Source organism: Hydra vulgaris, chromosome 04 (genome assembly GCF_038396675.1).
Source record: "Hydra vulgaris chromosome 04, alternate assembly HydraT2T_AEP".
NCBI lineage: Eukaryota > Metazoa > Cnidaria > Hydrozoa > Anthoathecata > Hydridae > Hydra > Hydra vulgaris.
Genome location: NC_088923.1, coordinates 36,855,928 through 36,870,565, shown reverse-complemented (window position 1 = coordinate 36,870,565; position 14,638 = coordinate 36,855,928). Strand labels below are relative to the sequence as shown.

Genomic DNA, 14,638 nt, shown 5'->3' with positions numbered 1-14,638 from the left:
ACCATCCATAATTATTTGAATGGTCATACTATTCAAAGTTAGTAAAGCTTTACTATTGGGAGAGAAACTGAAGCCAAAAATGACCAGAAAAATAAGCTATTTTACTATTGATTAAGTTACATATTAAAAAATTGAATTAAACAATTTTTAATTAGTTTTTTTACATTTCTTTTAAGTTCATCCCATAAAATCTTGTTGTTGATATGGTGATTGGGGAGGCCAAATCATTCTATTCAATACTTGATCATTCTTTAACTTTAACTCACCCAATTCATTTCGACAAAGTTTTGAAGAATGTTTTGGATTGTTATCTTCTTGAAAATTGAATGGCTCCCCAATAATTCGACTTCCTGAAGGTATGGCATGACTTTTTAAAATGTTCAAATATCTTTATTTTGTCACTTTTCCCTCTATTTTTACAATGTCTCAAACCATTACACTACTCCCACCATGTTTCATAGTTAGCAACACACATTGTTTTATCATCAATTCACCAATTTTTCTTTAGACAGTCTTTTTTCAGAACCAAAAATTTGAAACTTCGATTTGTCGGTCCAATAAACATGTTTTGTTGGTCCAAAGAACACATTTCGTCAGTCCAAAGAACACGCAGTCATTGATGGTTCATTTTTCGTGTAGTTTTGTTCACTCATGTCATTTTGTCTACTCTGATGCAGTTTTTTGTTGTTGCTGTTTTGGGACCAAAAGAAAGGTTTCTTTGCAGCTATTCTACCATTAGGCTCTGCTTCAATCAATTGTCTCTTCACCGTTGCGACATATACCGGTTAATTCTGGAGCTGCCAATAATTTTTTTTTTTACTAATGGTTGTAACTATTCTGTCTTCAGCAATGTCCAGATCTTTTTCGATTGACTAGACTTCCAGTTTCTTTCTATTAAAGTTATTCCGAACTGTTGAACACGAAATCTTGATTTTTTTATGCTATTTGACCCATAAAATATAATCCACAATATGGATATTGCAGATCGTTTTTCTACAGTCAACTTTCATTGTCTGGCCATTTATTATGTAATAATATCGACAATTTATATAAATTATTAAGCTATTAGTGATACTTTAAGACTATCAAAATTTACTTCAGCAAAATTATAACATAAATAAATCTCTTGAAATAAAATATACAGTTATAGTTAAGTGTTTATGTTGCTTACATTATGTAATTTTCACAAAAACATCATACTTGGTAATTGCATGGTTTATGAATGATTAACATAATTATGGTACATGATAGAGTTGTGATTATTGATTGATTAACAAAACAGAAAGTTTATGTAAAAATACATGAAACAAAACAATAAACATGTAGTTTTAATCTTCTTGACTTTTATCAAAGTATTTTAATCAAAATACTTTTATATTACCTAAATTATCTAATAATAATGCAAAAAAAAAGAATTATTAAATTGAAGCATTTTTTTTTAATGTAGATGTCATTCAAATACTTATGGACTGTAGTGTGTACAAAATTAAAAAGTTTCATCAAAATCTGAGATGGTCCAGAAAGGACCTTTACTCTGCTTAGCATATAATGACCCAACTTTTATTCCACCTAATTGCGTTAATTAGAAGTTTTGTATTTTGGTGATGTATGCATACACATACATTGTGAATACCTGATGCATTAGTTGCAATACACCACTTAGGTTTCAGACTACAAAACTTTTACAAACTGATTTTGACATTACGATAGTCATTTTTAAATGCAACATATAATTCATTAAGATTTTTTTAATTTTAGTTCACCTCCCCGAGGCTGAGAAGGCCACTCCAATCTAGGAGGCTACTTAATTGTAGTTACAACCTTCTCTCAACTCTATAACTCTAAAACACAAACCTTGAAAAAAGAGATTTCTGCGCGGAGCCAACAAGTTAAGCGCAGTACTACCAACAACAAGGGGGATCAAACTAGCAATGACGTGGGGGATCGAACTCCGAACTTCTTGCTTATAAAGCAAACACTCTGAGTGATTGAGTGTAACCTTTTTTGAAAAAGTTGTTTTTGTATACTAACAAAATCTTTTTTTCCTGGCATTATTCTTAAAAACACATAACTTTCATAAAAGTTAATTGTTAACTTGACTGTTTCTAGTTGAATAGGGTTTCCAATTATTTTTCCTGGAAATAATCTCTTTTTTAAAAAGAGATTATAATTTTAATTAAAAATGATTATAATTTTTATAATCATTTTAAAAAAGTGTTGAATTCTAACAAGATACTCAGACACTTTAAAGTAATTTGATATCTTTTTAAATGTCCCAGATTCTGGTGCAAGTGTTAACAATTGCACTTTATGGTTACCAGAAAATTTTCTTTTTAGTTTCATACATTAAAATGTCAAGATTGTGACCTTTCTTAAAGTTATTGTTAGAAATGGTATTGTTTGTTTCTCCTGTAATAGAAGCTTCAATATCATATGTTAATAACATCATGTTTTCAATTCTGTCTATAATGTAAAACTTATGTTTTGCTGCAGGTATTTTGCTGTGTTTTGGAACACTTTTTAATTTAAATGGTTAAATCCCAAGCAATTCTATAGAGGTATTAAACTTTACCTTTTTCTCACTTTTTGATTTATATTTCTCCTGTGAATTAATTTCTTGATTAGTTTTTACTGCTTATTTGTAACATTTCTATTTGTAAAACGATAGCAAAGTTTATGCAGAAGTGATGTAGTGGTAGAGTGCTCACTTCATAAGCGAGAAGTTTAAACTTTGATCTCCACCACATCCCTTGTAGTACTGCACTTAACTTGTTTTTCCAAGAAGGCCACTAGAGTTGAACAAAACCGTGTTTTCTAAAATTCAGTTTTGTGACAATTAATGTTGAGAATTTTTCTCAAGTCAAATTTCTCCATGATCAATATATTTATTGTTTATTATGTCACCATATGATTTTAACAGACTTAACTCAAACTTTCCAAACACCTTAATGTTTATTCCAAAAATATTTAAAAGCTTTAGGCATTAAACAGTATGAAATAAAAAATAAAAATGAATTAAAATGTAACAAAACAATTAAGTAGGTGCGGTAGTGGTGTAGTGGTAGAACGCTTTCTTCATAAGCGAGAGATTCTGAGTTCGATCCCCACCACATCCCTAGTAGCACCACACAAATTCAATGACTATGAACGTTAAAAAATATCAGATTGGTAATGTAATTGATTCCAAAAAAACATAATATAGATATATCTAAAAATTATCTGAGTTGTAGATACACAAATGCTACATCGTTAAACAATAAATTTGACTTGCTTTTATTAGATATTGCATCCTATAAACCTGATATCTAAGTGATCACTGAAACTTGGTTTAATGAAAATTCATTTACATATATAAATGGTTATCAAACAATCCATAATAATAGATCAGACAGAAATTCAATCAAAACACATGGAGGTGGTGTTTCTATCTACATAAAAAGAAGTTTTTTAGTTTACTCACCAATTAATAGTTTTACTGAAGATAATAATATAGAACTTAGTGTATTTTAAGTATAAAATATGAAAAGGTTTTACTTGGTTGAATTTATTGGCCACCTGATGCATCTGAACAAACAAACAATTGTATATGTGAAATAATAGAAGCAGCTAAAAATAAAATTGATCATAATAGGTACTCTGGTTTGCTAATTACAGGAGATTTTAATTACCCAAATACTATAGGAAAATAAAATAATGTTCAAACTATGAAAAAAATTGATAAATATTCCACCAAATTTGTTGAATATATAAACCACAACTACTTACATCAAACAGTTATATCACCTACATGTTCATTTTTAATTAGATTGCAAAATTATTCCTAAATCCTGTTCTACTGATGTTGCCAAGATATTATTCTGTTGGGTTTCAGTGTCAAACATTGAATAAGTTGAACATCGATTTTTAAAGCCAATGTGCATAGTTTTGCATTTTTCATAATTGAATTTCAATAACCATAATGACAACTATTTCATAATATTATCACTCTCAACTTTTAACCATTTTGATAAATTTTGTTCTTTTGAAAACTGTGTTGGTTACTATTTAATAAATTGTTTGTTAACATGTGTTCCATAATTTTGTCACTTAAGATTGATTCAAGAATTTTGCATGGTATTGATGTTAATGAAATTGGTTTATAATTTGCTGGATTAATTTTTATCTCCTTTCTTGACCACAGTGGTGTTACATTTTCCATTTTCTATTTGAGTGGAACTTTTTCTTCTTTTAAGGATCTTTTGAATTGTAACTCTAGAGATTTGCAAAAACTTTTCTGGCATTTTCTTAACATGTATGAACTTACACCATCTGCACCGAATGCTCTATTGACATTTAGTTCACTAAGTTTACTCCTAATGATATCTTCAGTTATTACTTAGTCAATATCTAATTCTTAGGCCTAGCTTGTTTTTACTGTAATATTAGGAAAATTTGTTGGATCTTCTATAACAAATACAGAATGAAAGTTTTTATTGAGAATATTAGCAATATCACCACGATTTGTATGTAAAGAACTATTTTTATCAATTATCGTATTAATACCCAATTTTTTTTTTTTGTGTGTGTGAATTTATAATAAAATATAATAAATATAATAAGCATAAAATAGTTTTGTCTTGATGACTCTTTTTATTTTCATAGTTCTGTTTTGTTGATTAAAAATTATGAAAAATTGGACTTATAAAATATATTGGACTTTTAGTCACATTTAAAACCATTAGATAATAATTTATGCCATTAGATAATAATTTATGCCATTAGATAATAATTTATGCCATTAGATAATAATTTAAGCCATTAGATAATAATTTATGCCATAAAGTTATTTAATTTTTAATTGCTTTTTTTGCTTCTCTGTCAATCCAAGGTTTGAGTTGTACTTTTTTATTAAAGTATATATTTTTTTTAGGAATGTATTTTGGGCATAATTCATTATAGGCATTTAGGAAAATTTCATAGCACTTATTTATACTATTATTTCCAAAAATTAATTATGTCTGTGTAATTACCAAGTTTATAATTAAATTTAGATTTCCCATAATTTGACATTTTAACTTTAGTGTTTTTGCCAAAATGTTTCCAGCTAAGTATTTGGTGTCCCCTTCTAGCATTGCTAGAGTTGGGTTATGATGGATTTTATTTATACGCTCTTGTGCTTCTGTTAAAATTAAATCTAAGATATTACCATTTTCAATTAAATCTGCACATTATATGTCACATTGATAAAGCTGTTAGAAAAACAAATTGCTCTTTAAGCAAATTTTTAAATATTTTGATTCAAATATAGTAAAAAAATTATATACAACTTTTGTAAGACCACATGAGTTTGTTACCCAAGCATGGTGTCCTTATCTGAAACAAGACATTTTAAAGTTAGAAAAAGTACAAAGAAGACAAAACTAATATCAGCTTTAAAAAAAATTTCATATGAAAGAGAATGAAAGTTAATGAAACAACAATAGGAGAGCGTCATTTAAGAGGAGATTTAATATTTTAGTATAAAATATAAAAAGGTTAGGAAGAGATTAATTTGATAAACGACGCAATATGTATAGCTCAATTAAAATATTACAATTTTTGTGGCATAACCAAAAGTTAACAAACTTTAACAAAGTTAACAAAAGTTAACAAACAAAGGCATACTGTAAGAGTAATGCTAGATTTAATTTCTTTTTCATGTAAAGTTGTGGAAGCTTGGAATGGTTTACTGCCCTATATTAAAGAATCAATAACAATTGATTAATTCAAAAATAAACGTGATAAATCAAATTATTGCAAAAATTATTTATTAAATAACACTAATAAAAATTATATACATTAAAAAGTAAACAATGGTATTATAAAAACATTTATAACTGTTATAGCACAACACCCTCTCTTATTGTGTTCTACAATTAATTTCGTCAATTGTCATAGCGTTTGTATATATATATATATATATATATATATATATATATATATATATTTATATATATATATATATATATGTATGTATATATATAAATACATATATATACATATATATATGTGTGTATATATATATATATATATATATATATATATATATATATATATATATATATATATATATATATATATATATATATATGTATATATATATATATATATATATGTATATATATATATACATATATATATATGTGTGTGTATATATATATATATATATATATATATATACATATATATATATGTGTGTGTGTGTGTATATATATATATATATACATATATATATGTGTGTGTGTATATATATATATATATATGTATATATATATATATATATATATATATATATATATATATATAGATAGATATATATATATAGATATATATATATAGATATATCAAGTCTTCCTGGGAACCGTATGTGGTCGCAGGCTTTGTACGTCCACGTTTAAAATAATTTTTTTAGACACGCTGACCATGGCAGTTTGCATTTTTTAACTTTTAAAGCGTTTCAATATTTCGCGGCAAATTGCTTACCTTGTTGACTGAGAAAAAAAAAAAGCAGTACTAAATAAAGGAAACAAAATTGTCAAATTATCAAATTTTAATTAAATAAACTTAGAAAAATAATAATTAAAAAAAAAAGAAGTTTTTTTTGATAAAATGTTTATACATTATTTGTAATTTTTTTTTGAGTGGTTGTTATTTTTAGCTACTGAATTTGATACAACCTGAGGAAAAAAATATACTTTATAACAATTTTACAACAATTGAATGTTTCGATATGCAATTTTTATCATTCCGTTTAAATAAGGAACTAATTTTTTATATACACTAGAACTATGAGAAATTTTGTTAATTTTTTTTCTTATGTTTATTTGTTTTATTGTCTTTTGGCTTTTAAAAATGTTTTGAATATATTTTACATTTTTTCTCAATACTTTTGTAGTAGTACTTATTAGTATAGTATAGTATAGTAGTACTTATATAATACTTTTATAGTAGGAAAATAAATTGCTATTTAGATGTAAAATATATTATTTAATTTTTTAAATGTAACAAGATTAAAATAATAAAAACTCATTAAAACTAACAATGAATAAAACTAATAAATCTAAATTATTTAGTTATAATCGCTGTCATCATGTTAAATTCATAATCGTCCACATAGTCACTTTCTTGTTCATCTAACCCTGATATAATATTGTGGTTGGAGCTGTTGTTACTGTCCTCAGATTCCTGATATTGTTTATCTCTACCAGATAGTTCATTTTTTGAAAAACTCGTTTCACTTTCAACTGATATAGATTTGATGTCTTGGTTCAATTCTTTTAGTTTAATAGGAAATTTAACATACCAACGTTTTTTTATATATTTACATATATACCGCTTTTTTTAATACTTCATTACGTTGGTCATCCGTCCATACATGGTTATTTCCAGAAATCAACATGCATTGTTCCAAGGTACTATGTTTCATACTAAGTTGCTGATCTGTAAAGATTGTAGTAAGTGTCTAAAACATCTTTTGACTGCGCTGTTAGATAAAGATAAGCAAAAGCACAACTCCGGTAATAAAAGAATATTTGGAAAATCATTTTTTTTTATATGTAAACAGTTTTTCCCAAACTTCTAAGCAAGGTGAATTTTTATAAAATAATCTTACCACTAATTGTGAAGGCTTCCATTCTTCGAAAACCATTGCTTCCTGAAAGTTTTTATTTTTGTTGCTTTTTCCTAGCAATAATTTGACACCATTGTCACGCTGAACCTTTGCAAGCAACTCAAAATGACTATGCCGCATAGCAGGATTCAAAGCCATTTCATATGCAGTGTTCATTAATTTTAAATATACTTCAATAGTTGATTCATTTATTGAGTTATTGTCATCAGTTATTGGGCTCTCAGACTTCATTGTTGCACTTGAAGTAGAGTAGAGGAGTTACTAACGTTGTCTAATCATTCAGCCTCTTTATGTAATTTTGTAGATAGCCTCATAATCTGAAAGATAAGTGAAATAAGTAAGATTACATAATTGCTTATTTTTTATGATTTTTAATGCGCTATATATTATAAATATATAGTACAATAAATATTAAACCTGATAATGAGTTACAACATTAGTTCCATTTGAAAATATGTTTAAAGAATTTCTAGCAGAGCCTAATATTTAAGTTTCGCTTTGAATGATATTTCTATGCTTCGCGCAAAGTTTACACCATATTTTAACAACAGTGTCTACCTTTTTTATAACTTTTTGACCAAGAAAGTTGTATTCCCATGGTTAAACAGTTTTTAATGATTTTGTAATAGGTTTTGTACTCACTTTTCTCTTTGACATCTAACTCTAATCTGATTTTTTATTTTCAAAGCTCTCCTTTTATTACGTAGCAGTAAATTTTAATGGCAGAAGAAAATAAATAGAAGAATAGATTGGTTTCTTTTATAAATGTATTTAACACATTTGATGCCACATTATACTATTTAATTTCCAACATATTAACGTTGGAACGGATCAGAACTAGTGATAATGAAGATAATTATTGCTCATTTGAAAAAATCTCTTTAAAAAGTTAAAAACAAAGTTTCAAATAGGCTACTAAATATTTTGTTAAAAAATTTCATTAAGTTACCAATGCACTAGCACCACAAACTTTTGAAACATTGTCAGTAACAATAGTTCATCAGTAAATAAACTATCGGGTTTAAATGCACAAACATATTGGAAAATCCAACTAAAGTGGAGACCATTGAAATTCAACTAAAGTGGAGACCATTGAAATCCAACTAAAGTGGAGACCATTGAAATCCAACTAAAGTGGAGACCATTGAAATAGGGTGAAAAGTAGTGAAAACAATCAAATATTTTATATTTGAATATTAGTATTTATGACTTTACTTTTTTACATGAAAAACTTGTTAAAAGAATAAATAAATTTAAAAATTAATTGCATATCTTGCTTCCCTGTGTATTGATTAAACAAGTAAAGTTTAGCACAAAAGTCACGAATAAATTGTATATCAAAAAATGTTTTTATTTTTGTTAAATTCGTATCTTCTTTTTCCTCAACTTGGATCAATGTTGATAGTGGAAAATAACAATCGCCCTTTAAAAAAAACAAAAAACAACCGTAAAATATTTAGGTATACTATTTTTTTTATAAAATTTTTCTTTTTTCAATTTAGTTTATTTTATTTAGATTTTCTATTTCGTATATTATTTGTTTCTTTTCTTCAAGTATAGCTGTTTTATTCTCTGTAGTTTCTTATAGCTTTATTTAGCCACTAATTTTTTAAATGCTTACTATATAAAAATGTGTTCAAATTGTCTAAAACAATTACTTAAATCGTGGGCGCACAAGGCGTGTGACGGCAAGCGCTTCCCGGGAAGGCTTAATATATATATATATATATATATATATATATATATATATATATATATATATATATATATATATATATATATATATATATATATATATATAATAAATAACACAACTTACATAGCACAATTTATAACAGGTAATGCAACATGTACAGTATATAACAAATAAAACAATATGCATTTTTTATAAACAATATATAAAAAATGCATATCAGGTAAAACAGCATTTACAATGTTTACTATAAGCAGCTAAATGATATCTTGTACATTATACATTACTTGAACTTAGTTAATGAAAAGATAAAGTTTAATAGTATTATTAAAAAAATTTAAATTTATTTAATAAATTATTGGATTTAAGTTTTAAGTTTTTTTTTATTTTTCTTTTTTTTTTATGATTTAGTCTTACAGAAATATTGTTCAGAGCTGTCGTCTAAACTTTCAAAAATATTTAACAAGTGCTTATTAGATTTTTGTTTTCCAGTCTGCTGGAAAGTGGCATCTGTTTTCAATATTTTCCAAAACTCTGGAGAGCGATCTGACTCGTCCAACTTACATCCCATTAGTCTTCTTCCTATCATAAGCAAGGTTTTTGAATCTTTAACTAACAAACAATAAGTCTTATCTTGAACATAATAACTTTCTGATCAATATGGATTCCGATCTTATTGTTCTACTGCTGATTTGTTAACAGTAATAATTGTTAGGTTTTATCGTGCATTGGATAGCTGTGGAGAAGTTAAGGCTATTGCTCTCAACATTTCTAAAACCTTTGATAAAGTTTGGCATACTGGTCTTCTCCATAAGTTCTTCTCTTTTGATGTATCAGGTAACATCTATAAGATTGTTGAATCCTTCCTTTTCAATTGTAGTATAAAAGTTGTTCTCAATGGGCATCAATCTTCTTTATTTCCTCTAACTTTAGGGATTCCTCAAGGTTCTATCTTTGGCTCTATACTCTTATTTGTTTACATTAGAGATCTCCCAGACTTTCTCCATCTAAGGTGGCATTGTTTGCTGATGATACTACAATTTATTCTTGTTTTGATAAGAAGCCAACACTCTCTAATTGCTTTGAGGGCGCATTTGAGCTTGAAAAGGAACTCACTTCTGCTACAGGATGGGGCTCTCAGTGGCTGGTGAACTTTAACTCAGATAAAACTCAATTTCAGCTAATCATTATTACAATAGTTTAGATCTTTATTTATGAACAGTAATGTACTCAATGAGTCATCTACCCTTTGTCTTCTGGGATTAACTCTTACATTTGATCTTTCTTGGAAACAAAACTAGCATCTGCTAAGGTTGCATCTCTTTATCTTGCTTGCCACTTTCTTACTCCGGATTCTATTCTTTATTTCTATAATCTAAAATCCATTCTTGTATGGAATACTGATACCATATCTGGAGCAGATCTTCAAATGATGTCCTTTCTTTTTTAGACAAGGTTTAAAAATGCATTGTAAACATAGTTGGATCTGCTCTTGCAGCCAACCTCTAATCATTATCACATCGTTGTAATGTTGCTTCTCTTTATCTTTTCTAGAAATACTATAATGGGTACTGCTCTAAAGAGCTAGTGTCTCTTGCGCCATCTACTAAAACTCATTTTCATGTTTGCGTCATCCAATTCTCATCTCATTCAAAAGTCTCATCCTTTTACTGTGACTGTTCCTAAGTGCTCCGAAAAATCTTATTCGTCTAGTTTTTTTCCTCAAACATCAATTTGCTCCATTCATCTTGTTTTCCTGATTTATATAACCCACATTCTTTTAAGTCATCTGTTAATTGTTATCCTGCTTTATAAACTTCAAACTTTCTCTTCCAGTAACTTTCAACTGTAATAGTGGTTGTTTGCAGCCTTGTTAAAAATGAAGATGTTTAATATATATATATATATATATATATATATATATATATATATATATATATATATATATATATATATATATATATATATATATATATATATATATATGTGTATATATGTATGTATATATATATATGTATGTATATATGTATTTATATATATATGTATGTATATATATATGTGTGAATATACATATATATATACATGTATGTATGTATATAGATTTATATACATATATATATATAGATATAGATATATATATTATTGTCATGAATTGTTGTTTTATTTTGTTTTATTTTTATTACTTTTTATATGATTTCTAAATTTGATAGTTATTATGTTCTATTTGATAACTCATAATTAGCTTTATTATATTTCAAAAAAAAGTTAAAAAATGTTACGCAGAACTTTTTTATTGAATATTTAATATACAAATTTATGAAAATCTTATGCACATGACATGACAATAGTACCTATTGTTTATTATAAAGGAAAACAAAAATCAAGAAGAAGCCATTTTAATTGAAGAAGATCAAATTGATTGGTGGTCACGATTTTATGAGTCTTTAAAATATATGCAACGTGTACAAGCAAAAGTTATAGAAACAATGAAAAACTCAAAAAAAAAGTATAATGAGGTCATTTTAGAAATGGAACACAAAAAAGAATTTTTTAGCTCAGATACAAAAAAAATGTTTAACCCTAAAATTGTTCAACTTAAGGTTATTTTATTATTAATATTCATTTTTTTAATAAAATAAATTTATTTGTCTACATATACTATTTTTGTTTGCATGAAATAACATTTACTTTGCATTACTATTTTAGTCTTTAAATTTAGATATATGACACAGAACTTGAGAAAATTAAGGATTTTGATCAGTTCTGTGATGTATTTCAGTCTTGGAATTTATATACAGGGAAAAGTGATGGAAACGATGATGATGATGAACGTAGAATTTGCGGAAAGTTCAAGGTTAGTATAACTCTTATTTATTAAAGTTAGTAGTAGTATTAACTCTAGTATGAAAGTTACTAGACATCTTTTTCACATTTTCAAAATAAAATATTCTGACAGTAGAATAAGCTTTGCATTAAACAATAGATGACCATAGTGACCATAACATCTGTACATACATCAGATGATGGATGAGGCTTGAGCGGGTATTACATTTGTAAGACTTATATTATGGAACATTTTATGCTGGCAAGACAAAACTGTGAATGTACTTAAAAAGGTAAACTCTCTTGTCAAACTCCTATTTTGATAATGTTTATGTGCAAAAAAAGGGATGAAAATTATGTGCAAAAAAAGGGATGAAAATTATGTGCAAAAAAAGGGATGAAATAAAAATTTAGCTAATTACTGTTTAAACCTTTTGACTTTTGGCTTTTGACCAGGCCTTCACCAATTTGCCATATGCAAGTTTTCCTTAATATCCAGTTTCTCACTTTAAAACTCACTTTAAGTAGAATCCAAAGTAGAAAAGCATTCAGATTAATTCTTGAAGAATTTGTTTATTAAATGATGAAAAGTTTTATTATTATTTTCTTTATTTTTATTTTATCTTTCGCTTAGAAGTGTGTTTTCCTAACCCATTTTGCCAAAAACAATAGATGTTGCTCAAGAAAAACAATAGATGTTGCTCTAGAAAAACAGTTGAGGTTGTTCTAGAAAAACAATAGGTGTTGTTCTATAAAATCAATTGATGTTGTTTTAGAAAAACAATAGATATTGTTCTAAAAAAACAATAGATGCTGTTCTAGAAAAACAATAGGTGTTGTTCTAGAAAAACAAAAGATAATGTTCTAGAAAAACAATAGATGTTATTCTGGAAAAACAAAAGATGATGTTCTAGAAAACTTTGATTTTGTGACCATGACAATTATATTTTGTAATTTTTGTATTTTGGATAAATTTCTCGAATTATATTGAATACTAAGCATTCTTCTAGAATATTTTTGAACTGCTAGAGTTGTCTATAAGGTTCAGGAATTTTAACAGGAGACTTGAACCAACATACTAGTTTGTGTTATTAGTGAATGAAGAATGTATTATATTTTAACAGCAATTATTTAATTTAAAATGTTGTTTGCATCTAGCAGATGGTTTTTTTTAATAATGATAATTTAAAAAAACAATATCAAAAAAGTATTTTGTAGTACCAATGTGTGAGAGTGTGTTTCTGCAAATATGTGGCTGGTTTTAGAGGCTATTGGTTTCTGCAAATATGAGGCTATTAGTATCACATGTAATCAGAGTGATAGGTAGTTTATCCCTTAAAGATACTTTCTTCACAAAAACTACCTATTCATTCAAATGACTAAGTGCCCTGAAATATGACAAAAATAAACCAGAGATCATCTTAGACTTCAATGACACGTGGTGTCATCCCTTATAAATGACACATGGTGTCATGGGTCTTCAACGCGGTTTCACAAAACTTCCTTGTCAGTGACCATAATCTTCCACACTCATCTTGATAAGTTTAAGGAGAATGTGGGAAGTTACTTTAGCCAGAATTGAGGGAGTATTTATTCAGAATTGAGAGAATTTTTCATAAAACTTGTTATCACTACATTCTTTGGTTTTTTTGCCTGGACAAAAAATAAATGTATCAATCAATGTATTTTTTAACAAGACAACAATCCTAAACATACTTCAAAGTTATTAATTAAAGAACTAAGATAATAGATGCCCCCTTCAATCGCCGGATTGTAATCAAATTGAGTTTTTATGGGTTGAACTAGACAAAAGTATTTTATAAATGTGACCAACCAGTCAAGAACAACTCTTGAAGGAATTGGAATAGTGTTGATGAAACATTTCACCGCTTACATTAAAAATATTAGTAGAAAAAATGTAGAAAATGTGTGCATCGTTTTTGAAGGAATTATTTTGAAAGCATTCCCTGTTAAAATAGTTTAAATTACAAATATATAAATTATGCTGATTATTGACAAATAAAATGAATTCGAATAAATAAAAAAGTAAAATTTTAGTTTTTCTCATAGTAAAATAACTGCTTACAAATATGTTTTGCTATCTTAAATTATGCACACATTTTTATCACCCTTTTTTTTTACCAACCTCTGTGTGCATTAAATTTCTTTAATCATCTGAGCTTTTTTTAGATGCATTTTTCTTAAATGCTTTAATCCCATCATTTTTCAGCACTTTTTTATATGTGAAGTCTTATAGTTAGATATATATCTAACTATAAGACTTGTATAACTTAAATAACTTATAAGAACTTCAGTAGCAAGAATATATATATATATATATATATATATATATATATATATATATATATATATATATATATATATATATATATATATATATATATATATATGTATATATATATATATATATATATATATATATATATATATATATATATATATATATATATATA

At 26.6% G+C, this 14,638-nt stretch overlaps 1 protein-coding gene across 6 annotated transcripts in view; it reads left to right on the top strand.

Annotated features, from left to right (window-relative positions):
- Positions 1–14,638, top strand: part of LOC101239749 (otoferlin) — a 209,604-nt gene that overhangs the window by 170,004 nt on the left and 24,962 nt on the right. For all 6 annotated transcript variants that reach the window (XM_065796214.1, XM_065796217.1, XM_065796218.1 and 3 more), the window contains 2 exons: positions 11,711–11,941; positions 12,061–12,195. In XM_065796214.1, coding sequence (XP_065652286.1) covers positions 11,711–11,941; positions 12,061–12,195 — 366 coding nt within the window. The remainder of the gene's footprint in view (positions 1–11,710; positions 11,942–12,060; positions 12,196–14,638) is intronic.